This window comes from Lithobates pipiens, unplaced genomic scaffold (assembly GCF_037356315.1).
Source record: "Lithobates pipiens isolate NorthernLeopardFrog02 unplaced genomic scaffold, aLitPip1_a1.2 Scaffold_13, whole genome shotgun sequence".
In the NCBI taxonomy this organism is placed as follows: domain Eukaryota; kingdom Metazoa; phylum Chordata; class Amphibia; order Anura; family Ranidae; genus Lithobates; species Lithobates pipiens.
Genome location: NW_027507718.1, coordinates 103,026,317 through 103,053,417, shown reverse-complemented (window position 1 = coordinate 103,053,417; position 27,101 = coordinate 103,026,317). Strand labels below are relative to the sequence as shown.

The 27,101-nt window shown below is 41.0% G+C and overlaps 1 protein-coding gene across 2 annotated transcripts in view; it reads left to right on the top strand.

Annotated features, from left to right (window-relative positions):
• Nucleotides 1–27,101, top strand: part of FRMPD1 (FERM and PDZ domain containing 1) — a 278,358-nt gene that overhangs the window by 125,287 nt on the left and 125,970 nt on the right. Inside the window, exons 2-3 of one of the 2 annotated variants that reach the window (XM_077475353.1) lie at nucleotides 2,578–2,744; nucleotides 23,773–23,877. In XM_077475353.1, the coding sequence (XP_077331479.1) occupies nucleotides 23,777–23,877 (101 nt within the window). In that variant the 5' untranslated portion in view covers nucleotides 2,578–2,744; nucleotides 23,773–23,776. The remainder of the gene's footprint in view (nucleotides 1–2,577; nucleotides 2,745–23,772; nucleotides 23,878–27,101) is intronic. The other variant, XM_077475354.1, reaches the window with a different exon arrangement.

Here is a 27,101-nt window from a genome sequence, read left to right as displayed (position 1 = left end):
GATTTATTCAAAATTGAAGGCATACTGAACCAGCATGGCTACCACAGCATCTTGCAGTGGCATGCTATTCCATCCGGTTTGCGTTTAGTTGGACCATCATTTATTTTTCAACAGGACAATGAACCCAAACACACCTCCAGGCTGTGTAAGGGCTATTTGACCAAGAAGGAGAGTGATGGGGTGCTGCGCCAGATGACCTGGCCTCCACAGTCAGCGGACCTGAACCCAATCAAGATGGTTTGGGGTGAGCTGGACCGCAGAGTGAAGGCAAAAGGGCCAACAAGTGCTAAGAATCTCTGGGAACTCCTTCAAGACTGTTGGAAAGCCATTTCAGGTGACTACCTCATGAAGCTCATCAACCGAATGCCAAGAGTGTGCGGAGCAGTAATCAAAGCAAAAGGTGGCTACTTTGAAGAACCTAGAATATAAGACATATTTTCCGTTGTTTCACACTTTTTTGTTCAGTATATAATTCCACATGTGTTAATTCGTAGTTTTGATGCCTTCAGTGTGAATCTACAATTTTCATAGTCATGAAAATAAAGAAAACTCTTTTAATGAGAAGGTGTGTCCAAACTTTTGGTCTGTACTGTATATATATATATATATATATATATATATATATATATATATATATATATATATATATATATATATACAGTATAGTCAGTGTATATATACAGTGCAGGCAATGTATCAATATATATATATATATATATATATATATACCATGTAGTATATATATATATATAAATAAATATATATATATATACAGTGCATTCAGTGTAGACTATATACACAGTGCAGGCAGTCTAGTATATATATATATATATATATATATATATATATATATATATATAGTGCAGTCAGTGCAGAGTATATAATAGTGCATTGAAGTGGTTAAGGGGAACCCTCTAACAGAATTAAGAAAAACAAACAAACGGGGTCCCCCTCAAAATCCATACCAGGCCCTTCGGGTCTGCCATCAATTTTAAGGGGAACTCCATGCCAATTTTTTTTAACCCCCCCCCCCAAATCCATACTAGACCCTTATTTGAGCAAGCAGCCTGGCAGGCCAGGAGAGGGGGGATGAGCAAGCGCCCCCCCCTACTCCTGAACCTTACAAGGCTGCTTGCCCTCAACATGGGGAGGGAGCTTTGGGGTCCCCACAAAGCACTTTGTCCCCAGGTTGATGGGGGACTAGGGCCTCATCTCTGCATACCTGGCCCGGTGGTTGTGGGGGTCTGTGGACTAAAGTCCCCTTTAACAAGGGGACCCCCAGATCCTGCCTATGTGAATGGGTAAGGAATGTACCCCTACACATTCACCAAAAAATTGTCAAAAAGTAAAAACCACAATAGACAGTTTTTGACAACTTTTGAACTCCGCCATGTTCACCCATCTTCAATTACGCTGCCCGATGGAGCCGAAAATTAGTAAAGAAAAAAAGCTCTGTCGTGATGGGAAGCCTCCCGCTGACTGCTGTCTCTTGGCTGTGACAGCTGTTATATAGGCAGGGCAAGGCCACCCGTTGATGTAACCAAGTGACCCGACCCCTTCTGACATCATGTGAGGTCATGTGATGTCAGAGGGGGCGTGGTCATCTGGTTACATCAGTGGATGGCCCCACCCTTGCCTATATAACAAATGTCACAGCCAAAAGACAGCAATTGCCAGGAGGTCTCCCATGGAGGCAGAGTTTTTTTGTTTCAATTTTTTGGGTCCGTTGGGCGGCGTGATTGAAGATGTATGCACATCGCGGGACACTTTTTATTTATTTATTTTTAATAAAGGAATTGTCAAAAACTGGCTATTGTGGTTTTTACTTTTTGACACTTTTTTGGGTGAATGGGTACAATGACCGTTCACATGAGGGGGTCGGGATCTAGGGGTCCCCTTGTTAAAGGAGACTTCCATAATCCGATAAACCCCCCACCCGCAGATCCCCGCAACCACCAGGCTAGGGTCACGGGCACGAGGCCCTTGTCCCCATCAACATGGGAAAAAGGTGCTTTGGGGGGACCCCATGTTGAGGGCAAGCGGCCTGGTATGGTTCAGGAGGGCTGGTGCTCCCTTTCCTCCCCCCTTTCCTGGTCTGCCAGGCTGCTTGCTCAGATAAGGGTCCGGTATGGATTTTGGGGGGACCCCACGCCAATTTTTTATTGTTTTGGCGGGGAGTTCCGCTGAAGGGCCTGGTATGGACTGGGGGGAACCCACACCAATCTTTACTTGATTTTTCATCTATATTGAGGGAAATACATTACAGCAAGTTTAATTTAAATTTTTTTTTGCAGAGGCACTGATGTACACATCACACAGATGCGCCACTTTACAGGCAGACTAAGGGGACCCCCCAGGCACGATATTTAAAGGAATTATTAATTTTTATTGTTTCACTTTAAGCCTTATTAAAATCACTGCTCCTGAAAAATTGGTCATTTTAAAAACTTTTTTTTGCATTGATACATAGATTTTTCATGTTCATGTATATATGGGAGCCAGTTATCCTACCACTATGTCTTTGAAAACTTAGAGTGTCTTGCAAGCTACCAAAATATGACCTTGCTATTTTTTCAGCTGCTGCCACTGCTCCCAGTCCGATATGTTTGTGCTCTACAAAAATATGTACGGAGGAAACATCACTGGACAATTCAGGATCCCACAGAGTTCCATTTACACAGAACCCAGCGGTGGTTCATATGCGTGAATAGACCAAACTTAATTGTGCGGTCACACGCCCTGAGGTAAGCAGATTCACATGGGGGGGGGGGCGCCAGTTTGCTGTCACAGTGATAAATCTGGAGCATCATCACAAGAATTTGACAATACAACATATTTTGAATGGACTTTATTTATACATTATATATTATTGTTCACTTAAATGATCAAACATTATTGGTATAGGATGTATGCACTTTAGTAGTTTATGCACTATTCACTTTATAAATCATATCAACCTTATATGGCACAGTAATTTATAGTTGGTTTATTGTTATTTAATATATTTAGAATTTTGTAACGTTATATAGTGTGGCACTATGTCTTTGAAGAGTGGCAGGAAACTGAAGTACCTAAAGGAAACCCATGTTATGTGTTAGTATGCATACATACTTACCATGGTGTAGTTTTAAGGCCCATTCACACTAGGAACTGCATGTGAATCACAGAGGAATGTTGTGTGGTTCTTGTGTGATTCACATGCAGTTCTTTGCAGTGCGATTTCAGCCCTATTCATTTTGAATGGCCTAAAATTGCACATTACCGCAGCAATTGGCTATGACTCATATACCTGAGGCCATAAAGATCTGCCAAAGAATGTTAAAATTTTAAATCAATTAAAACATTAATTGAAAGAAATCAATGAGCATAATAAGCAAAATGAAATCAAAACCCCCATAACAAAAACATTTAAATTAATCAAATAAAAACTATGAGCCGGAAGCTAGTTTATTTAATTTGGCAAACTAGCAGCGTGACAGCTTTTATCACTAATTCTAAATGGTCACTTGCGATTTACAGATGTCACAGGATGAGCTTTATTTGCATACTGTGCATATTTCACATTTTTACCAAGCAAAAAGAGAAAAATTTAAGTTTAATGCTAGATAAAAGATTTTAAATGATACAGCGGTGGGGGAGTCTGTCAATATCCATCTGTGTCCTCAATGTGGAGATTTAACCTCACTTCCTTTACTATTAAAATTGTGTAATATGTACAGGAAGTTAGGGGATATTCCTTTGTTGGGGACAGAGACATTAAAGTAGCCATTTATTTAGTAAATTTGTAACTATGTCAGGTTTGTGTCACTTTCTGTGTCTTTATGTATCAGTGACACCCACATCCTGTCATTTCTTCTCCTGGGGTCTTGGGGACAGGGTGTAAGGGACAACTACCAGTGAGGATACAGAGAGCAATGCAAACTTGACAGAAGCTCTGGCTTTTACAGACTCTATGAGAAACTAAATTAAAAAGTTTTGTGTGGACCTGGGCTTTCTCAAAAAGATGAACTCTCAAATATATATATTAAAAACTAAAAGCATCAAAACCTATCATCATGAAAACTCATATGTACTTTTTTTCCTTTAAAGCAAAGTGTGACCAGAGCATTTTTGGCCATACTTCTCTTTTGGATCACAGGAGTGCACTTACTTGGTAATTAGAAATCCCTCTATTTTAAAATACCATCTGTTTAGCTGACACAATTTATTGATTGGCAGGTCTGTTTCCTTATGTACGTAATACTTTCAAATGTCTGGTCATTGTAAACTATATTTATACCTACTTAATAATAAAGTAAATCATTTACATTAACCATTTTACCCCTTTCATGACCAGGCGATTTTTTGCTATTTAGCACTGCAATTGTGAGGTCATGCAACACTGTGCACAAGCGAAAATTAGTATAATTTTTTTCACACAAATAGAACTTTCTTTTGACGGTATTCAATCACCACTGGGTTTTTCATTTTTTTGCTATATATATAAATGGAAAAAAATATAAAAATTTCGAAAAAACCATATTTTCTACTTTCTGTTTTAAAACATATCCAATAAAGTCACATTTCTTCATAAATTTAGGCTAAAATGTATTCTGCTACATGTGTTTAGTAAAAAAAAAATCCCAATAAGTGTATATTAATTGGTTTGTGTGAAAGTTATAGCGTCTACAAACTATGGTATATACAGTATATTTGACATATCTCACTTCTTGAGGCTCTTAACCACTTGAGCTCTGGAAGGTTTTACCCCTTCATGACCAGAGCATTTTTTGCTATTCAGCACTGTGCTACTTTAACTGGCAATTGCGCAGTCATGCAACACTGTACTCAAATTACATTTATATAATTTTATCACACTAATAGAGCTTTCTCTTGGTGCTATTTAATAACCAATGGAATTTTCTTTTGTTGCTATATAAACCAAAAAATATTTTCTACTTTCTGTTAAAAACATAGCCATAAAAAAAAAAATCTTCATAAATTTAGGCAAAAATGTATTCTGCTACATGCCTTTGGTAATTAGTATCCCAAAAAACGTATGTTAATTGGTTTGGGTGAAAGCTATAGCGTGTACAAACTATGGTATATCTATTTGAAAATTCATCAATTCCGATGTACTGATGGCCTATCTTGAGGCATGTGACCTCCGGAAGATTTGACCCCCTTCATCCCTATATGACTAAAGCAAGTTATAGCATCTACAAATGAGGGTATAGTGCAGTGTGCAATCTGACACTAACTGACACTGGGTGGGACCTAACTGAATAACTGACATTGACATCACCACTGACACTAATACAGGGATCAGTTATAATACTATACACTGTCACTGTACTAATGGTACAGGCTGGGAAGGAGTTAACATCTAGGGGCAATAAAAGTATTAACTGTGTGCCTAACAAGTGTAAAGTGTGCAATATGTACTACTTTTACTAGTAGATGTGGCTGAAATAGAAAAAATATAGCCACATCTCTGCTCCATGTACAGAGCCCTATGTTGTTAGTGAACACAGGGCTCTGTACTGTGATACCCTAAGCTGATCTCAGAAGGTCTTGGCTGTACCGAATCACAGCAAAGATGGGGCGGAGCATACGTGTGCCCCTACTCGAAGATTACAGATACATGTACGTGATCCAGTGCAGAGTGGCCGCCCTGTCCCCATAATGTTCATGGGGCGATCTGCAAGTAGAACAGTACAAATACCACCCAAATGACCCTTTTTGGAAATTAGACAGTCCAAGGTAATTTTTTTGTCACAATTTTTTGGAAAATTAAGAAATTAAATGAAATATGTTTTTTTCACATTTTGTTTACATACTGTCACCAATGCAGTACATCGTCATCATATGACTGGTGTAGCAGTAATCAGGCATACTGAAAAATATAGATTTGATATTTTTTAACATTTTTTTTTGTATTCTTTTTTACATACTTTCATCAGAGTAGTTCAGTGACACTGTACTACTCTGGGGAGTGATCAGGGCTTTATTTTTATTTTTTTAAACTTTGATTGCTATTACAGGTATTATCACTGTAACAGCACTGTTTTCAACTGCCGTGAATGGGTTACATTCATGACTGTGAATGCTTTAATTTGTGTGCTGAAATTGCTGAAAGTAACTTACAGCCCACATTTTCTTTATTTTCTATAAATCAAGGCCTGGTATTAGTATGCATATTCTTTTTTATTTACTCCTGAAGCACCTACTGCATGTAACACACACGGCTTTGGACCCATTCAAAATTATTAAAAATAATGCAACTCACTTATCAGTGAGCATTATAATGTATACTATCCCTTTAAACCAGGGATATGCAATTAGCGGACCTCCAACTGTTGCAGAACTACTAATTGCTAATTTTCTGCCTTTCCTCTGCTAGTATACGATTGCCCGCAGTTTCTTCCCTCCCAGCAGTCTAGGGCAGTGATGGCGAACCTTGGCGCCCCAGATGTTTTGGAACTACATTTCACATGCTGCTCATGGACTCTGCAGTGTGGTTGAACATCATGGGGAATGTAGTTCCAAAACATATGGGGTGTCAAGGTTCACAATCACTGGTCTAGGGTCATCAAGAACAAGCAGCAAGGTCCAGTGCCCTGCAACGGATGTGATGATGCAGAAGGACAGTCCACTGCGAGAGTGTAGAGGAGCACCATCTGCCAAGGGAGAGGAGGATTTGTGTTGTTCAGTAATTAAAACTTTCTCTTCCTCCCTAGACAAAATGAGCTATTAACCCTTGCAGTGCGGGCACAACCCCACTGCAAGGCATAAGTTTGAATTTTCCCGGTGTTGGGCTTTAAGTAGTGGGGCTGTGTTATGGATAGCCATAATTTTACCATTGGAGGGTTACTCTTCAAAATGAATGCAGTACTCGTCATATAAATGAGTTGTTTTTTTTCCACTGCATTATCGACTTGTGGTTTGTCCTCTTGTATATCCCACAGGTCACTTCCACTTTGTGTTGTTATTCTAGTTAGTTAACCATGAAATGTTATGTGCTTGCATTTTCTTTAATGTACAGGATATGAATAAATATGTATGCATATATTTGTTAAGAGCAATTCCAAGCAATACGAAAGTCATTTAGTGAATTAGTAATGTAGTCCAGGAAATGCAAATATTAGTGTACGTTTACCTTAAAGCAGGAGTCCACCGGGACTCCGCGTTTTTTTTTTTTTTTAAAAGCCAGCAGCTACAAATACTGCAGCTGCTGACTTTTAAAATAGTGACACTTACCTGTCCAGCGCGCCCACGATGTCGGCACCCGAAGCCGATCGCTAGGTCGTCTGTCGGGTCCTGCCGCCGCCATCTTGGGTATGGGAATCAGGAAATGGAGCCTTTCGGCTTCATTTCCCGGTTCCCTACTGCGCATGCGCGAATTGCGCTGCGCAATAAGGACGCTCCCCGCTGCCTCTGGGAGCTGTGTGTTTCCCAGCAGGCAGCGGAGCACTTGCGGGAAGGGGCGTAAGTTACGCCCCTTTCCGCAGAGAGCTGTAGCTGCAGAGAGGGTGCAGAGAGTGGTAACTGAACCCCCCTCCCCCCTGAAAGGTGCCGATTGTGGCACCGGAGGGGGGGAGGGTTCCGATGAGCGGAAGGTCCACTTTAGGGTGGACCTCCGCTTTAAATTACCTTTATAACTTTTTCTTGTATTCCCTATCAGTTATACTGAGCAATTTGTACTATGTGGCCTTCAAACCCGTACCTATAGCCATACAAAACTATAAGGCCCAGCTGTCCTGGGGCATGTCCGACCACACAGTCATTTATGCAGGTAGCAATAGCATTGCACAGATATATTAATTAAAAGCATATGTCACTTAGGGTTCTAGGGATTTTTTGCTGAACAGTAAACCTAACATAGCATCCCCCAAAGCAATTACAGATAAACTACAACCTTTTCAAGATAAAAATAAACAATAATAAAGAGGGACCTCTGTCTGTCAACCATCATTTTCTGCTTGTTATAACTGAACACGTTTGAATCAGAAGCAAAAAACGCTTTAGTCGCATAACCAGTAAAGCTTTCTTTCCAGCGCTTTATTAGTCAGTCAGGATTTTTCATTGTTGGAACAGGATACAATAACATAGAAACATAGAAGAGTGACAACAGTAAAGGCCAATGGTCCATCTTCTAGTACGTCCCCTGACACCTTTTTTTCTTAACCCTAATCACGGTACGGCTTACTTACTCCAAGTGATTTGAAAGGAAAATCCATGGTCGCGGCATACACTTGTACTGTATATTATAACATCAACATTGTAAAAGCAATACAAACAATAGTTATATTTGATAATCCAATAAAAGCCTCCTTGAAAAATCTTCTTTCATGTTGTGAGTGGTGCCTGTTTGCTTGCCATCTCTTTTTGCAACTTCCTGGATTCCCAGCTTACTTTGCAGCTTCTCTTGTGCTACTTTCAATTTATAAGGACTACATATCCCATGGTATCTTGCTGCATACAAGCAGTGATTCCTGTACTGACTCCGCCTCCTGAATCTCCTCCTCTCAGTACATCTGGTGATTCAGAGCCCAGCTCTGTGAGATGTGTGACACAGAAGTGTCTACTCACGGGACATAGTGAATACATGTCACAGAATTCAAGGAAGCAAATGTGTGGGGCGCTTTACAAAGATTACAAACTTCAAGTCTGCTCAGATTAATAGGCGTAGGCTAGAAATAATTGAAATACAATATGGAAATTAATATATGATGTTAATTTTCTCCATAGACACTCTTTAAAGGATACTGCAATTTAATAGAGGCTACCATTACTGGCCTACATTTGAAAATGCTAGTTATTTGGCTGTGCCTGGCTTTAAAATTGTAAGTCAATAACCTATAAACTGCATGCAGATCAGGGGAGTCAAAGTGAAGGCTATATGCCTGATCTGCATGCTTACCTGACTCCAGGTCAGTGACTCAAAAACTACACTAAAGTCAGAAATCAGCTTGACAACCTGACATTCACTAATATTCACAGTGCAAGTGTAATTAGAACCATAGCTCTGTAATCCTTCCTTCCACTCCTGATGAAATTTCTAAATTAAATGAAAAACCTTCAATGCAGACACATAGTGATTTTTTTAGTATAATAGGTCTGCCCATTGCTGGTCAGAAGATAATCCTTACCCAGATAGCAATCAATTAAGCTGCAGTTTGAAAATGACTTACTAAGCTATTGCAAAACCTGACAGGCTTCACAAGTGTGTTGCACATTTGCAGCAAGTCCGCATTGCATGACTCCAGATCAACTTTCTTTGCAAACATTCTGCAGGTCTGTTCCGTTATGTTGTGCAATAATCATCCCACCACAGGGGTCATTGTGGCTGAATTTTCATGCTGTAGACTTGCAGGGCTCTTGCTGTAGACAAGGGGTAAGCAAATTTTTGAGCACAGTGTGCCGAAAAATATTTTCAACGAAACTGAGAGTGACGATTTTATAAAAAAAAAGTCAACTTCATACTTTCAATCACGAAAGTGATTAAAGTAAAGTAAATAAATATATAAAGTAAATGCTGTAAATTACTTGAGTAGTAGTGAGAAATGAACACCCTGCAATCTCATGCCTCAGATCAGCCCAAATTCCTGCAACTCCACACCTCAGTTCAGCCCCAATTCATACACCTTCACACCTCAGATCACTGTCCCCCCTGCAAATCTGTTTGACCACTGTACCCCCCTGCACATATGCCCCACCCCTCACTATAACCCCCTGCAAATCTGCCCCACCACTGTACCACCTTGCCAGGGCCGTCTTTAATATTGATTGGACCCTGGGCAAAAATTTTCTTAGGGCCCCCCTCCCCCCATGCAATTTCAGTCTCCACCTTCTCTAAGACATACAATAAATAGCAGCTAGACTTAAAATCAGTTTACTGTATCAGATCAGGCAGCGATTGCGATTGGTTGCCAGAGGTTACAGCATATAATTACTGCTTACTGACTGGTTGCTAGAGGTTACTGCACTCCTTAAGGCTCACTGATTAGTTACAGCACATTTTTGTTTGTTGATTGGCTGCTAGAGATTGCTGTACAGTAAAACTGCTCACTGGTTGCTATAGGTTACAGAACATCTCTTCACTGCAGGGGGCATGATATACCTATGAATGCTGCCTTTATTTACATATCAATGCTGTTGGCCTCAGCTATTTACATATGCATGTCACTGATATTTACATATGAATGCCAGTATTTACATGTAAACACAGGTCTGCAGGTGAGTCATCTGTACACAACAATAGGGCAGAGCTGGGCAGCATTAGTAGCAGCACAGGACTAAAACTTCAAGGGACAAGGGAATGTAAACTGGGATAGTTGGCAAGTATGAGGCAGCTGCTTTGGGCCCCACAACAATGACAGGGCCCATGGCAGCTGCCCCTTTTGCCCTGCCTTAAAGACGGCCCTGCACCTTGCACATCTGCCCCATCTCTGTACCCCTTGCTCATCTGTCCCCCCACTGTAACCCCCTGCACATCTGCCCCACCACTGTACCACCTTGCACATCTGCCCCACCTCTGTACCCCCTGCTCATCTGTCCCACCACGGTACCCCCTGCACATCTGCCCCATCACTGTAACGCCCTGCACATCTGCCCCACCACTGTGCCACCCTGCACATCTTCCCCACCTCAGTACTTCTGCTCATGTGTCCCACCACTTTAACCCCTGCTCTTCTGTCCCAACACTGTAAACCCCTGCTCATCTGCCCTACCACTGTACCACCCTGATCTTCTGTCCCACCACTGTACCACCCTGCTCTTCTGTCCCACCACTGTAACTCCCTGCTCACCTGCCCCACCAATGTTCCCCCTTTCTCATCTGCCCCACCACTGTACCTCCCTGCACATCTGCTCCACCGTGGTACCCCCATGCTCTTCTGTCTCACCACTAAACCACCTTCTCCTTCTCTCTGTCCTAACACTGAACTTACGTGCTCATCTGCCCCACCACTGTAACCCCCTTTCTCATCTGCCCCCAATGTCACTCCTGCACATCTGCCCCACCACTGTACTTCCTGCAGATCTGTCCCCTCTGCTCATCTGTCCCACCAATGTACCTCCTTTCTCCTCTGTCCCACCACTGTACCGCCCCTTCTCATCTGCCCCATCACTAAACTCCCCTGCTCATCTGTCCCACCACTGTAACCCTGTGCTCATCTGTCCTATCACTGTACCCCCGCTGAACCCCCTTCTGATCCCTCCCACTGCTGTACCTCCTGCACATCTGTCCCACCACTGTACCCCTTGCTCTTCTGTCCCACCACTGTAACCCTGCTGCTCATCTGTCCCATTAATGTATCCCTTTTGTCAACTTCCCCACCACTGTACCTCCTTGCACATCCACCGATGTATCCCCATGCTCTTCTGTCTCTCTACTGAATCACCTTCTCATCTGTCCACACTTAACCCATCTGCCCAACCACTGCAACCCGCTTTCTCCACTGTCCAACCAGTGTACCTCCGGCACATCTGTCTCACCACTGTCCCCCCTGTTCTTCTGCCCCACCTCTGTTCCCCGTGCTCATCTGCCCCAACACTGATCACCCCCGCTCATCTGTCCCACCACTGTAACCCCCTTCTCATTTGGCCCAACACTGAACCTCCCTGCTCATCTGCCCCATCACTATACCCCTGCTCTTCTGTCCCACTGCTGAAGCCACTTTTCATCTCTTCCACCACTGTACTTCCCTGCACATCTGCCCCACCGCTGTACCTCCTGCTTTTCTGTCCCACCTCTGAACACCTTCTACTCATTTTCCCCATCGCTGTACCCTCCTGCTCATCTGCTCCACCGCTGTACCCTCTTCTCATCTATGATATGCGTGATATGCAGAGTTGGGAAAGGAAGCAGAGATGAGACACATCTACCTGTCCTGGCACACTCATCCTGCCGATCCACCTCTCGCATCCAGTCCACGTGCTTGTATGTGATGTATGAGATTTATGTGATGTATGTGATGTCACATACAAGCATCTGGAATGGATGTGCAATGATGAGCTCAGGTCAGGGGTATTTTCTGAAAGCAGTGGGCCTGTGAGCAGCATCATAAGTTGGGCCCCCACAGCTGAGAAAAAGTGAGGTGCAGCAAAAGTTTGGTGTTATTTTAATTGCGCTGAATACTGGCTGTGGCTTAAAGGGACACAGAGTGCAGGGGTTCAGTAGTAAATGACGCAAAGGTTCAGGAATAATTTCAACAAAATTCCCAGAAACTCAACAGTAATTACACAAACTCTCACCTGATTGTGGTTGTCTCAATCAAATTCCTGCTTTCTGAGATTGATAGTGGCAACCAAGCGTGTCATCTTCCTCCCAGATGGTGGACAGTGCTAGCAGGACTCTGATTGTCTTTAACAGTGGTCAATGACAGTCCTCCTGCTCCTCCCCCCCAGCAGAACTGCACCCAATCACTTCCCCTTCACAAAAGCTGACAATCACAGCTACAGCAAAGTTAGAGAACCAAACAATGTTTCCCATCTTTTAAAATGTTTGGGGGCACAGTGCCTCCCCATCAGGGCAGATGCAGCGTGGGGAATTCTGAAATTGGAATGCATTAGTGTCTCACTGACACTTCCCTGTGCTGCTGGGGAAGGAGTGCCTGTAAAAGAGGCTTTGAGTGCCACTTGCAGCACCAGTGCCGTGGGTTGCCTACCTTGCAGACTCACCACTTCAAATTTGTTACAAATTGGAAAAGTGTCAACTAGAACTTGTGGTTCAAGTGCTCTACATGTGTACAACTTGCCAGTGAAAATGTGCAGTAAGTTAACAAGACTTACAGTTCAACACTACCACAAATTTGTGGCAAGTTATCCTCACTATCTGGCTTGTTGCTCCTTACCCTGAATTATGTAGGTTATAATGAATCTGCTAAGGGAACATCATTAGAGTGCCAAATGCTTCCCTTGGCATCTTTGCATTTGATCTAATGCTTTATTCCTGTTTCTATGATGCCCTAAGCTCCCTTGCTGAATAAACAGATAGTTGATTAAAATATGTTCAAGTTCAAGTTTTCTGGCATTTTCAGTATGTAAGACCCTGAAACCTGTGAGACCGAAAGAGTGAGCTAATGAGAAGAAAAGACTTGTAGCACCCTGGGAGCCAGCTTACCATTAGAACACATGGAATGAAATATGTCTTTCTTCTTATTAGAAGGTCTTCCCCCAGAGACTGAGTGCTCTGGTCATTAGGAAAGATCAGAAAAGATGCTAAAAGTGAGACGTGGCTCTGAATAATTGAGTGGGGACAGGTGAGGGGACGCTCTATAACTTTTGTATAGAAGAGGTTGTGAGCTTGGTGAAGAGGAGAGATGGAAAAAAACAGGGAAATGCTAAGGATGTCATTCATAGTTGATTTTGGGACACGCTGGAACACAAGTTTGCATTTATGGCCATCTCATGAAAACAACCCCCTTATTTGTAAGGTCAGTGTGTATGAACACCATGTGTTACATTAACGTGCTGTGGGATTTTGTGGACTTGTACGTGAACAACAAAGGCTTATTACAATGGCGTTCATACCGTATTTCTTTGTATGCAATTCCTTTGCATATCTACAGTATCTATTCAAGGACTGCTTATGTATATATTTTTATAGAACTTTTTGGATTGAATTACAACTTTTTCATAGTGCTATTGCAAACATGCAAACATCCAGATGTCCTAACACCAGTCCCAAGGACAAAGAGCTGAGTAATTTACAGCTTTATAGAACAAACAGTCTTCAATATTACATTTAGTGACAATTCTCCTTAAGCCACAACCCATAAACCTACCCACAAGTTGACATCTGCACATTGCCAGATCCTGTTTCTAAGTTAGAATAAATTATTCATGTGCACAGCACACGAGTGCTGCTATTTTTATCAGGAGAAATTAAAATATGAATTTTGCCTAAATGTGAAAATCTGTGGAACGGGCTTGCTTTCGTGTTTGTGCTATATATCTGACAATAGACAGACCATATTTTGGGAGAGATTGTTAATGGATGGCAGCTGTTTGTGTCTCATTTTGTACTGTGATACATCACACAGCACATCTTTATTTTTGTGTTTGTAGTTTATGTGTAGCGTGATGTAAAACCATTTTTTTTATTATTTCCTTTGAACAATCTAAAATACATATGGGGAGCTTCAGATATCTATTAATATATTGTTTTCTGTATATGAAGATGTACTCTACTGTCATGCACGTTTCACTTTATTACACTTTAATTTACAGATATATTTTTTTTATATATATTTATTTAATCTTCACCCAAACGATTTTATTACTAATTCCCTAACTATTTGGTAGATTAGCCAATTAAAAACATTAAAGGTAATAGTGTGCAAAGAACCCTGCAGTATAAAACTGAATGAAAGGCAAATGATGAGTTACGTTATTGGGCAGAATAGAGGCTTTATAAAACCATCCTCTGCTAAGGGCTAAACAACAGGTTTGCTTTAATCCTCCCCTCACAACAGCATGTACTTACCTTCCTTCACACCCCTGCTACTCTGTTCAGCACTGAAGGTACTGGAGTAAATACCAGGTACTTCTGGGTATGGAGGCGCATGTTACCCACTCCATATGACAGCACATGTCACATGGTCCAATGTAAGTTATGAATCCATCTTACAGATAACTTTCTTTTGTTCTTGTTGGCTGAACAGAGCAGTGGGGGAATGAAAGGAGGGCGAATATATGTTTCTGCATTAAACTGAAACTGTTACTTTTTCCTGCATAGGCAAAGCACAGGTTCAATTAAAGTGAATATATAGTGATTTGCTATATACTTGCTTTATTTTTTATAGTCGGGACTAAAAAAATAAAATTTGTAAAAATATATCTTTTTTTTTTCGTCAAACACATATTGCATACTACAATTTTGTGTTCTCTTTTCAAGCCAACAGATGATATTTTAGGGCCTGTGTTGACAAGCATTTGTTTGCTTCAGAACTGCTTCTCCCCATACAAGTCTAAAGAATTACAAAAGCAGCTAGAGCAAGTTAAACCCAGGTCAGAAGCAGGTCAACAGCAGGGCAGATGTACCTGTCACTGAATTCTGACTGATCAAAAGCAAGTTTAAGTAGAACTATTGGCAAAACTTTTTTTTTTCATTTTGGATTTATTAAGAGAGGGCTATAACCCCAGTCAGATTTTTTTTTTCACCATTTGTTCCCTATTGCATAGATTTTACTTCACTTCCTGTCCCTTAGCCAAACAGGAAGTGTGAGAAAATCCCTACAAATTAAGAGCATTCCGTTGGGACCCCCAGGTCACTAGAACTTGTGTCCCCATTGGAAGATTTACCCTCTATTACTTTTTTGGGAACAACCCAAATTTAGGATTTTTTTTTAACTTTCACTTTCAATGATAATGGTAAACAGGACAAATAGAGAGGGTGAATCCCCTTAATGGGGACACAGACAGCAAAAAAACTGACAAGCGTTCTAATCCCACTCTACTCTATCCAAAACTAAAAACTATTTTTTGCCTGTAGTTATACTTTAAGCACCCCCTTCTGATGAAAAAATGCCTATTATTTATAGGGATCAGGAACTTGGAGTGTGAAAAATACACAAAGAACATACTGGTTCATTGCAACGACTTACCTGTTACCAGACAACTGTGTGCACAGTGAGAGCCACCTTGCCAGAATAGAAAATAGTCACCTCTGAAATGTCTCTCTAATAACCTATAGTGCTCTGGGAATCATTTGATATGTATCAGCTGTTCAATTGTAAAACAAAGATTGTGTACTATCTATCTATCTATCTATCTATCTATCTATCTATCTATCTATCTATCTATCTATCTATCTATATATATATATATATATATATATATATATATACATGTAAAAAAAGAAATGTTAAAAAGTTTATGAGCCAAAAAAAAAGTGACTTCAGGGAGTGGGAGAGAGAATTAGGGCAAGAATTTGCACCACCTCAGATTCAAAAGATGGTCAAAATGGCACACTCCACCCCTATTAGATCCTGTGTCCAAGAAATGTTCTATACATTTCTTACTAGATGGTATAGGACCCCATACTGCCCCATACTGCCCCATACTGCCTGGCCCAGATGTATCCCAGCTGATGCTCAGTGTTGGCAGGGTTTGCGACTAATGGGGCACGTTCCTTCACATGGTGTTCATGTCCAAAATTGAAGGCCTTCTAGGAGGCCATCACACCATGGATCAAAAAAAACGACTGTCAGACTCAAAGAACTTTCTCAGGTACACTTTCTTTTTCATGGGACCCCTTCCTCCATTAAATTGTACAAAAACAGTGTCACTCCACACTTATTAAACGCAGCCAAATCCCTGATCCCCAGATTCTGGAAACAAACATCGTGCCCCTTGTTACTAGATTGGAAAAAGAGGTAGATCCTATTATGGAGGCTGAACTGTGGATTCATATGGTCTTAGACCAATAAGAGAAATTTAAAGACACCTTGTCAGGTTGGATGTATTACTCTTCAGAGATTTCCAGGAACTAAGAGTACTCCTTGTACCTTACTCAAGACATGATATATCTGATGCATGATGCCCCCATAGCCGTGCCCAGTGCTAGTTAGATGGAGTTGATGCTTGCTCTCTAGCTATCCTTTCTTCCTATAGTTCTGTCCCTTCTTTCCAATACCTGCTTTCCTTCCCATGATAGTAATGCTCCATGTGCGTTGCATCTAAATATTGTTTGCACATTACACACTTCAGGTTTTTTCTTGTTTACAAAAGTTTATTTGAAAAATTTGAACATACAATTTCAGTATAATAAAGGAAGTTTCACAAGATAATACAGCGTGGTACATTGTTTATACATTATAAAAGAAGAGAAGGTATCTGACATGGTAAATGTTAGAAAGGATAGTAGAGGTATATACTTATCAATTGAAGACTAATCAGATTGAGTTTTGTGTGTTATGGTAACAACCAGAAGTTCAATTTCTCACTGAAGATATGCATGCTATCATGTAGGGTGTCATAAATTCTTTCAGACAGTCTAAGCATCTCCATCCTAGACAGGACCTGCGTCCAAGGTAGGTTATTTGTTCTTCAGTTGAATGCCACCATCCACTGGATCGAACTGGTTAATGAGTGAAAGAGTCTGTTACAAGGAGTAGGGATATTTGGTACATTGGCATATAATAGGCATGTTTGTGGGGAGAGGGGGATTTTATGCCTGGATGAGTCTTCGAATCTAATTATAGCTGCATTCCAGATTGGTTTGAGTTATTCACAGCTCCAGAAAATATGTATGTATGTGCCGGGTTCTGAACATCCCCTAAAACAGTTTGGGGAGATTTCAGGGTAAAAAGAATGTATTTTGGTTGGAGTCAAATACCATCTGGAGAAAAGTTTAGTAGGAGACTCTCTAAATGAGATTGCTCTATTACTTTTACGAAGGTTGTCAATCATTACATCCCACTCCTTGGTGGTAAAAGAGGAATCTAGATCAGCCTCCCAACGTATCATTGGTGCTGATTTTTCAGGCATAGAAAGAGAATTTAAGTGTCTATATAATAAAGATATGAGACCTTAGTCCCTTGAAGTGGTTAAGCAAATTTGTTCAAAAGTGGTGTTTGGTGTATGGTTTTGTAGTGCATAGTATTTTGAGTAAAATTCTTTAATTAGGGTATAGTGGATAAGTTCAGCATGAGGAAATTTATACTTCTCTTGAAGAGTGGAGAAAGGGAGGAATCCTGTTTTGGTGGTAAGGGAATCTAATGTAGTCAGATTGTTTTTAATCCATAATGTGAGTATATTATATTAATTGAAATTTCGTGTGAATCTAATGTCTCCTAAGTAGGAGGAGCTAGGGGTGGAACTTTTGAAGCTAAAGAATATATATCCTTGATTTTTAACCACAATTGGAGAAATTGGACAACTATCATATTGTGTTTAGTTACAGTACAGTGATGGTACATGTTCGACCATAGAATACCTTGAAGATATAGCGGTGAAATTGAGGATGATTCCAATATTTTCCAGGGGAAATTATTGGTAGAGGTGAACCATTGTGATAGTTGTGTAAGTCTAGTGGCAAGGAAATAGTGCCATAAGTTTGGGAGGCCCAGGCCCCCGTTAGTTTGTGGTCTGTGCATAAGAGCAAAACTACATCTGGGTTTCTTGTTTGCCCAGATAAATGTATTAATTTCTCTTTGGAGAGATTCTATCCTGGTTTTGGGGACATTGATAGGGAGGGCTCTAAAGTAATAGAGAATTTTTTAGGTTGATTGACATTTTAATTGCACAGATTCTTCCTAGGAAGGAAATATGATAGGTGGACCATCTCTTAAGTAGGGAGCTAATATGGAGGAAAAGTGAGGGCTAATTATCTTTGTACAAGGATTTAAACAAAGTAGTGACTTGGATGCCTAGGTATCTAAAGGATTGGGAACACCATGTGAAGGGAAAATTTTGTTGAAGAAGGGATTGAGTATCCTGAGGAAGATTGATGGGAAGGGCCGAACATTTATTTATATTGATACCTAAACCTGAAAGGTTGTGAAAGGCTTTAAGTTCTATGAGAAGATTGGGTAGGGATATCAGTGGATTGGATAAAAATAGAAGGGCATCGTCAGCATATAGACTTAGTTTATATTCACTGTGGCCTATCTTGTATCCTTGTATGTTATTATTTTCCCTCAATGCTACAGCCAGGGGCTCTATTGCTAGAACAAACAATAGAGGGGATAGGTGACAGCCCTGTCTTGTTCCTCTACTTAGAGAGAAGAATTCTGAATTGTTACTTGGGATTTTGATTCTAGTTTGTGGGTAGTGATATAGGGCGTTAAAGCCAAGTAGGAAGTTATCTGATATTCCATATTTAGGGAGAAGATGATTGAGGAAGGGCCAATTAACACTATCAAATGCCTTGTGGATGTCGAAACTAAGGAGGCAGAAAGGTCGCGAGTGGAGATTTGCATCTTGAATGATATTTGTGACAAGTCTAATGTTGTCAACAATATGACGGTCAGGAATGAAGCCGGTTTGATCTGTATGAATGAGGTTAGTAATTACCGTTGAGAGCCTGTCCGCCAGCACTCTTCCAAAGATTTTAAGATCATTATTTAAAACCGATATGAGGCAGAAATTTTGTGGTAAGGAATGATCTTTGAGTGGTTTTGGGATTAATGAAAGATTAGCTAGCAGCATTTCTTTGGGGAATTGGTTGCCTTGTAGTATATGGTTAAATAATTTAGTGAGCTTGGGAGCTAAGAGAGGAGCAAATTTTTTATAGTAAGATGTGGTGAAACCATTGGGCCCTGGAGCAGAGGAGGTTTTGAGGGATTTGATTACATTAAGTATCTCTAGGTCAGTGCATGGGTCATTCAGAGAGTTGGTTTGTTCATTAGTAAGTTTTGGTAGATGGAGGTTGCCAAACCAAATGGTAGAGGGGGTTTGGTTTTGAGGATGAGGGTCAGATAGAAGGTTTTTGTAAAAGGAGGTAAATATTTTGAGGACCTCTTTGGGGTGAGTCACCATATTACCTTTTGGGTCTCGTAGTTTATATACATGAGGTGACTTATAGTCCTGTTTGAGTTTTCTTGCAAACATGGAGGAAGTGTAATTTCCATATAGCATGAATTTGGCTTTAGAAAATCTAAGAACCTTTTCATAGTTTCATAGTTTCATAGTTAGTAAGGTTGAATAAAGACACCAGTCCATCCAGTTCAACCTGAGTGAGTGTCCACAATGGTCCCTTTCCCTGTACATTGCTACACCCACATCAGTCCCTATCCTCAAGGAGTCCACACAATCCAAGGTCCCCATTCATATACTAGGGCCAATTTTGGACAGAAGCCAATTAACCTACCAGCATGTCTTTGGGTTGTGGGAGGAAACCGGAGTACCCGGAGGAAACCCACGCAGGCACAGGGAGAACATGCAAACTCCAGGCAGGTAGTGTCATGGTTGGGATTTGAACCAGTGACCTTCTTACTGCTAGGTGAGAGTGCTAACCACTACACCACTGTGCCGCTTTTCTGTGTTAGCCGATAGGATCGTGTCTAAGGCTTGACGTTTGGTTTGTATCTGTTGATTCAGTTCATTGGAGGGTGAATAGCTTAATTTTTTATATAGCTGGTCAAGATCTCTAGTAAGGCACTTGATTTCTGTGAGTCTTTCTTTGTTCTTGGCTGCCTCTATACTAATCAAATGACCTCTTAGCACAGCTTTGTGGGCTGACCAAAGTGAGGTAGGAGGAGTCTCTTCAGTAGAGTTTTCTTTAAAATAGTTCTCTATGAGGGTAGAAATTTGTTGAATGTTTGAAGGATCAGATAGCAGAGAGTCATTCAAGCGCCAGTTGAATGGTGTTGGGGACATTCCTATATGAGATGTGACAAAAAAGACTATATCATGGTCAGACCATGGGCATGGATGAATATGCACTTTAGATGAGTTAGCAAGTAGTATAGGTGTGCAGAAGACATAATCTAACCTAGCGTAGCAATTGTGAAGGTGAGAGAAGTGGGTGTATGCTTTAATGCCAATGTTGTGGGCTCTCCAGGAATCTATTAGTTGGAGTCTATTGAGGTTCATGGTTTTAGAAAATGTTTTAGAGGAGGGGACTATTTTGCTTCTATCTAGGGTAGGGTGGGCCGCCATATTAAAGTCACCTCCTAGTATCATGTGTGGGGAGCTATAACGGTCAAGGGTATTGAAAAATTTAGAAAAGAAGGAGTGTTGAGATTCATTGGGGGCACATACTGATGCAATGATCGGTTGTTGATTGAGCCTTTGAGATTTATAAATCTGCTGTCATCATCTTTTTAGACGTTTTGTATGCGGACAAAAATAGCAACGCCTTGGGTTTTGTTATGAAATGTGGTGAAGTATGATTGATTGTAGGATTTATCAAAGAATTTGGGGTGGTTTGTATTAGAGAAATGGATTTCTTGTAGCAGTATTATGTCAGCTCCTAGTCTTTTATAATTTTGGAAAGCTTTTTTGCGTTTGTTTGGGGAATTGAAACCCTGAACGTTATGCGAGAGGATTTTGAGACCCATTAGTAATTCAGAATAATATATTCTCTAGGACTGGTAAGTATATTGAATATTCCCTGAGATCTATAAAATATAACACATATAGAACACCTCTGATACCTGAGTAGTTTTGTACCTGTGCAATAATAACACGTAAATACTTGTTGAGTGACAGTATGGTGTAATCTACCTAGATATACCACATCATTTGAACAGTAGGGACAATAAAGTAGTACAGTGAAGCTTCCGTAGATTAAGTGTCATAAGGGCTAAGAAAAAATTTAAGAAGATCAGAACATTAAAAAAAGGGGGTCATAGGGCAAAATGCCATATGACCGCGCAAAAGAACTTAGAGGACATACTTATCCTGAACCCACCAGCGGGGACCGACGTCGTATCTCCAAGAGGAGGGTGCAGCAATCGGTCATCGTGGTAGGTTGGGGGTCAAACCAACGACGGCAGAAATGCTGAGCCTGTAGAAACATACATGTAGTTTACATCCACTTTAACTCCTTCAGATTTGCGTGAATCACGGCTACAGCGTGGACCTACATTGCCAGGAGGCCGTCTACAGACGTCCTCCCCTTTGCACACTCCCCGCGTGTGCTGTGATCACCAAGTCAATGAGACTCAGGTGACCGCAGATCGGAGTAAGGGGTCAATCACGGCCCCTTACCACATGATCAGCTGTCAGCCAATGACAGCTGATCACCTGATGTAAACAGAAGATCGGTAATTTGCAAGGGACTTGGTCCCAAAGAGGAAGCGGCAAAGCCGCCTCATCTGTGCCAACCAGTTCTGCCTGCCAATGCCAGTGCCCACAGTGCCACAAATCAGTTCCCACCAGTACATAACAGTGCCATCAGTGCCACATATCAATGCCCATGAGTGCCACCTATTAATGCCCACCAGTGGTGCCAATCAGTGCCACATCTCAGTGCCTATCCGTGTCATCTACCAGTGCCAATCATTTCCCATCACTGCCACCTATCAGTGTCCATCACTGCCAGCTATCAGTGCCACGCATTAGTGTCCTTCAGTGCCACCTATCAATGCCCTTCAGTGCCACCCATCAGTGCCACCTCTCAGTGCCCACCAATGCCACTTATCTGTGTCCACCAGTGCCACCTCATCAGTGCCGCCTATTAGTGCCCATCAATGCAGCCTATCGGTGCCCTTCAGTGCAGCCTATCAGTGCCCATCAGTGCAGTCTCAACAGCGTACACTAATGAAGGAAAAAAATTACCTGTTTGCAAAATGTATTAACAAAATATAAAACGGTTTTGTATTTTTGTTTTAATTTCAGTCTTTTTACAATGTATTAACAAAAACCCAGGGGTGATCAAATAGCACCAAAAGAAAGCTCTATTTTTGGGGAAAAAAATGCTAAAAATGTAATTTGGGTACAGTGTTGTATGACCGCACAATTGTCGTTCAAAGAGTGGCAGCGCTAAAAGCTGGGCGGGGGGGGGTTAGGTGCCCAGTAAGCAAGTGGTTAAGTTCCCAATAAGTTACACAGGTTTCAGCAGCCTACAACTTATAAGCAAGTGTGTCTAAGCAACCTAGCGGCTTAAAGAGTCGTGGAAGAGAGCAGGGGACCCATCATGCCAAGCAGCTCCTGTGGGGGTAGAACTACACTAAAAAAGGATCAAGTTTATTTTGGCAGTTCATAGGCTGCCCTATTACAATGCACATTAATGCCAACATGCACACAAAATGGATTGCTTAAGTGTGAATGAGCCCTTATTATTTTTGTTAATGAATGTATTATATCTTATTATTTTTACTTTTTCTTATTGATCTGTTTTACTATCACAAGGGGGTGATATGCGCCATGTGGTGCACTATGAAAGTATGTTGGAATACCATTCAGAATGTAGTAGTAACAGTTACTTCTTTTTCCCATTTGTAAATGCAATGCAAAGTATGACCGAGCTTAAAGAAAAGGAACATATTAGTCGAATACCTTGTACACGCGTTTGGAAATTCCAGCTGAACATGTCCGATCGGATTATATTGTCGGAAAATCTGATCGTGTGTGGGCTCTATCGGACTTTTTCCATCCGAAATTCCGACGGAAAAAATTTGAGAGCAGGATCTCAAATTTTCCGACAAAAAAATCAGATCAAACTTTTTCAGATCGTTTGTAGAGAATTCTGATTGGACAAAGTGCCACGCATGCTCAGATCAAATTATGAGACCAAAGCTATTGGCTACTAGCCTCAACGTAGTCCCGTCGTACTGAACGAACGTCATCACTTTCGGAATGATTGGATTTTCCGACAACTTTGTCCGACCGTGTGTATGCAACACCAGTTTAGGGCAAAATCCGTTTGAAAAAATCAGACAGATTTTGTTGTCGGAATGCTTGACCGTGTGTACAAGGCATAAGTGTGTTCAGGGAAAGATGGTCATGTACTAAACCACACAATTATAGCACAAAGACAGAATGATGGTTAGGTTGGACAAGAGTGTGGACAAGTATTTTGAACAGCAGCCAGAGTAGGTTAATGCCTGAGTGTTTTAGTGTCTGATGCATGCACAGGCTCCTTAACACTAGATCAGAGAAGATATTCTGTAATGCAGCTGTTAGCACTTGTACTGTCAGACCTTCAAGCATTTGAATGAAAATAGTGTTCAATGCTTTCTGCTGAGAAGGAACATACAATTTACCACCACAAATCTGAAAAATCATTACCCTGAAAAGCTTTTATCAACATTGGCTCTATTCTAGGTAGTCATTGTGGAAGGTGGTTTATCTGTCTCAAACTGGCCCACTCATTTTCAGTCTTCAAATTCTGTTTAGGTAAATGGAGGATCCAGACACTAATTTATTTCAGACCCGCAAAGGACACCGAATAGAACAGATGGTTGTGAGATGGCTACGACGGTCACGAGACAATTCATCCCGGTAAGCTTAGTATAATCTATTTATTTAAATGTTAACTCCTTGGTCTCCACTCAGTTACCTTTATGACACTTGCAGATGCAGGGACTGGATAAAAATCATGAAAAAAAGAGTATAACTTTGGAATAAAGAAATACCAAAGACAGAACTGCAAATGCTAGTCATACTAGGCTATTTGAGAATCTGAAGTGCTGTGCATTTTACTAAAGTACCGTATATGAAAGATGTGTAAATAACATTTTAATGTGTGAGACAAAAAAAGAAAAGAGGACACATTACAGGTGTATTTGTAAAAAAACTAAAAACTAAAAAGTATGCAATGGGTTTGATAAGACCGTTCACTTACAGCTATGCTACAGCCAGGAATCCACTGTCTACAAATAATAACACCCCCCCCCCTCCCCCAAATCGCTGCTGCAGCAATATGAAGAAAGCTAAAAGCCCCTTGTTCTTTTGTTCTTTCCTAAAGACCAGACACCTAAAGTGATTGCAAACAACCCCATTCATGAAAGATGACCTAAGCACATATATATATATATATATATATATATATATGTGTGTATACCGTCATAGCATTAAATTGTTAACTTTATTGACTCATTTGCTCTGTCTAATGTTCTTTCACCTAAAACATGCCTGCTTGATCTGTTTGAGAACCTTCCTCCAGTCTTATTTTGTTCTTCTATGTAAAAACTGAATGCTACTCAAATGGGAGGATTGTTATTTCCTAACATTCACCATGTGGGTGCAATTGATCAACTCCATCCTCTCCATGTACAAATTAACAGGCACAGTTCTCCACCCCCAATACCATAACAGACTGCCCCCCGTAATTCAAGTCTTGTGGCTTGTATATATATATATATATATATATATATATATATATGGACTTTGATAAGGCGAAACATGTCAGCCACAGTCACTACGGCAACAACAAGCTTTACGATCCACCCACATCTGAGATACCTTCCGCTTTTCTGGTTCCTTTGGCTCCGGTATTGATCCCTGTTTTCGGCGTGTGTACCTGTATTACCAAGGGCCCCCTGTGGGACGCTATTACAGTCTTATCAGCCAACCCGCTCAGCCCTCCACAATGAGTTATGTAAACACACATTCCCTACAACACAGCGTGATGGAATATACTGCAATTAGAGCCATTACCAGGAGCTGAGTCTATTCTGATCATTACATCCTGCCTTGCACATTTGGATATTTAATCATATATTTCAGGATTAGAACTTGGAGCCAACTCATGATGTTAACCCTGTGTCATCTGGTGGTATTGTATATATTATATGCCAAAGTGTCTCAATTCACACAATGAGATGTGTGTCATCATGACAATTTTTAATCATTTTTAACCATTTTTTATACTGATAGTTGTGTGTTTTCTAGAATTAACTTTTGGTGCATTCAATAAATTAACTTGCTTGAACATATTAATTTGAATATTTTTTATATTGGTTCTGTCCGAGCACTGCTATTGTGTCTTTCGAATATCTGTTGGTATACTGTATACCTCCCTTCCTTGTTTCTGTGAAAGATTGGTTTCATACCAAACATGTTATGTACCTCTAATATTTTCAGCTTCACCAGAAACACCACAGAACACCTACATGTTTTTAACTGCATTCACTGACCTTTCTGTTGTTCTTTTCTTGTTTTTTGTAATTGCCCATTATGGTAGATTTACCTCTACCATTGCTGACAACTCTGCATTTTTCCTCACTGCTCCATTGTGACTGTTGCCTTGTTCTTTAACACTTCTTCTGCATCCAACATTTTTTCTTTTTGACGCTTGGAAGTCCACCAATGGTACAACTCCTGCACAGGTGCACTAAAGTTACGTTCCCTCATTCAGTGTTAGTTATTCACAGAGGCAGGGCTCAGAAACGTCATTGTCTTCTTATACTTCAAAAGACTGGAAAAACATCCTCTGTACTGCAATTAGCTGAAGTAAATTGTGTTGGAATTAACATCTGTGTCTAATTAAAAAGTTAAGCTGCCTGTGGATGGTGCCAAGTCAACAGTTGGCCATACTGCTTGGACAGACTGAGTATAAGGAGGTCTGTCAATGCATAAAGTCAAAGTCTGTCAAAGTATTCTACCTATTAGCAATTTTCTTTCAACTTTAATTCCACTTTGGTTTCAATGTGTTTTTTTTATTTATTAACCCCTTCCCGCCGAGCGTACGCAGATCTGCGTACTCGGCTTCCGGGGGGTATACCGGGATGATGCCCGCACCTGCAGGCATCATCCCAGTACCGTTTTTTACAGCGGGCGATTGGCTTTCCAGCCATAACAACCGATGCGGCTAAAAGCCGCTCGGCTGTTATGCCGGAGGAGCGGGAGGGGACGTCCCCCCCTCCCGCCGCCTCTCGCCGCTGTTACCGGTGCTCCCGCTCGATCGGGAGCACCGATTAGCTATCCGTCGGCTCTGGCTGCTGGGGAGGAACTGGAACGAAGCCGTAATTGGCTTCGTTCCAGTCTCCTCGTCGTAAACACGGAAGCGACGTCATGACGTCACTTCCCGTTTACTCGGCTGCCAATGGCGCCGGTTTTAAAAAAATATCCGGTATTCAGAATCGCCGTTTTCGGCGATCTGAATACATTGAAGTGTAAAGGAGGGGTGGGGGGTCTTTTAGACCCCCGATCCCTCCATAAAGAGTACCTGTCACCACCTATTACTGTCACAAGGGATGTTTACATTCCTTGTGACAGCAATAAAAGTGATCAAATTTTATTTTATTTTTTTAAAACAATTTAGTCATTTTAAAATAAATAAAAAAAATAAAAAAATAAAAAAAAAAATTTCAAAGCGCCCGCCGTCCCCGCGAGCTCGCGAAGCAAAGAAAACGCATACGGAAGTCGCGCCCGCGTATGTAAACGGTGTTCAAATCACACATGTGAGGTATCGCCGCGATCGTCAGAGCGAGAGCAATAATTCTAGCAGTAGACCTCCTCTGTAACGCTAACCTGGTAACCGTAAAAAGTTTTTAAAGCGTCGCCTATTGAGATTTTTAGGTACCGTACTTTGTCGTCAATCTACAAGTGCGCGCAATTATAAAGTGTGACATGTTTGGTATCTATTTACTCGGCGTAACATTATCTTTCATATTACGCAAAAAAATTGGGCTAATTTTACTGTTTTGTTTTGTTTTTTATTCATGAAAGTGTTCCTTTTCCCAAAATGTTGCGTTTAAAACACCACTGCGCAAATACCGTGT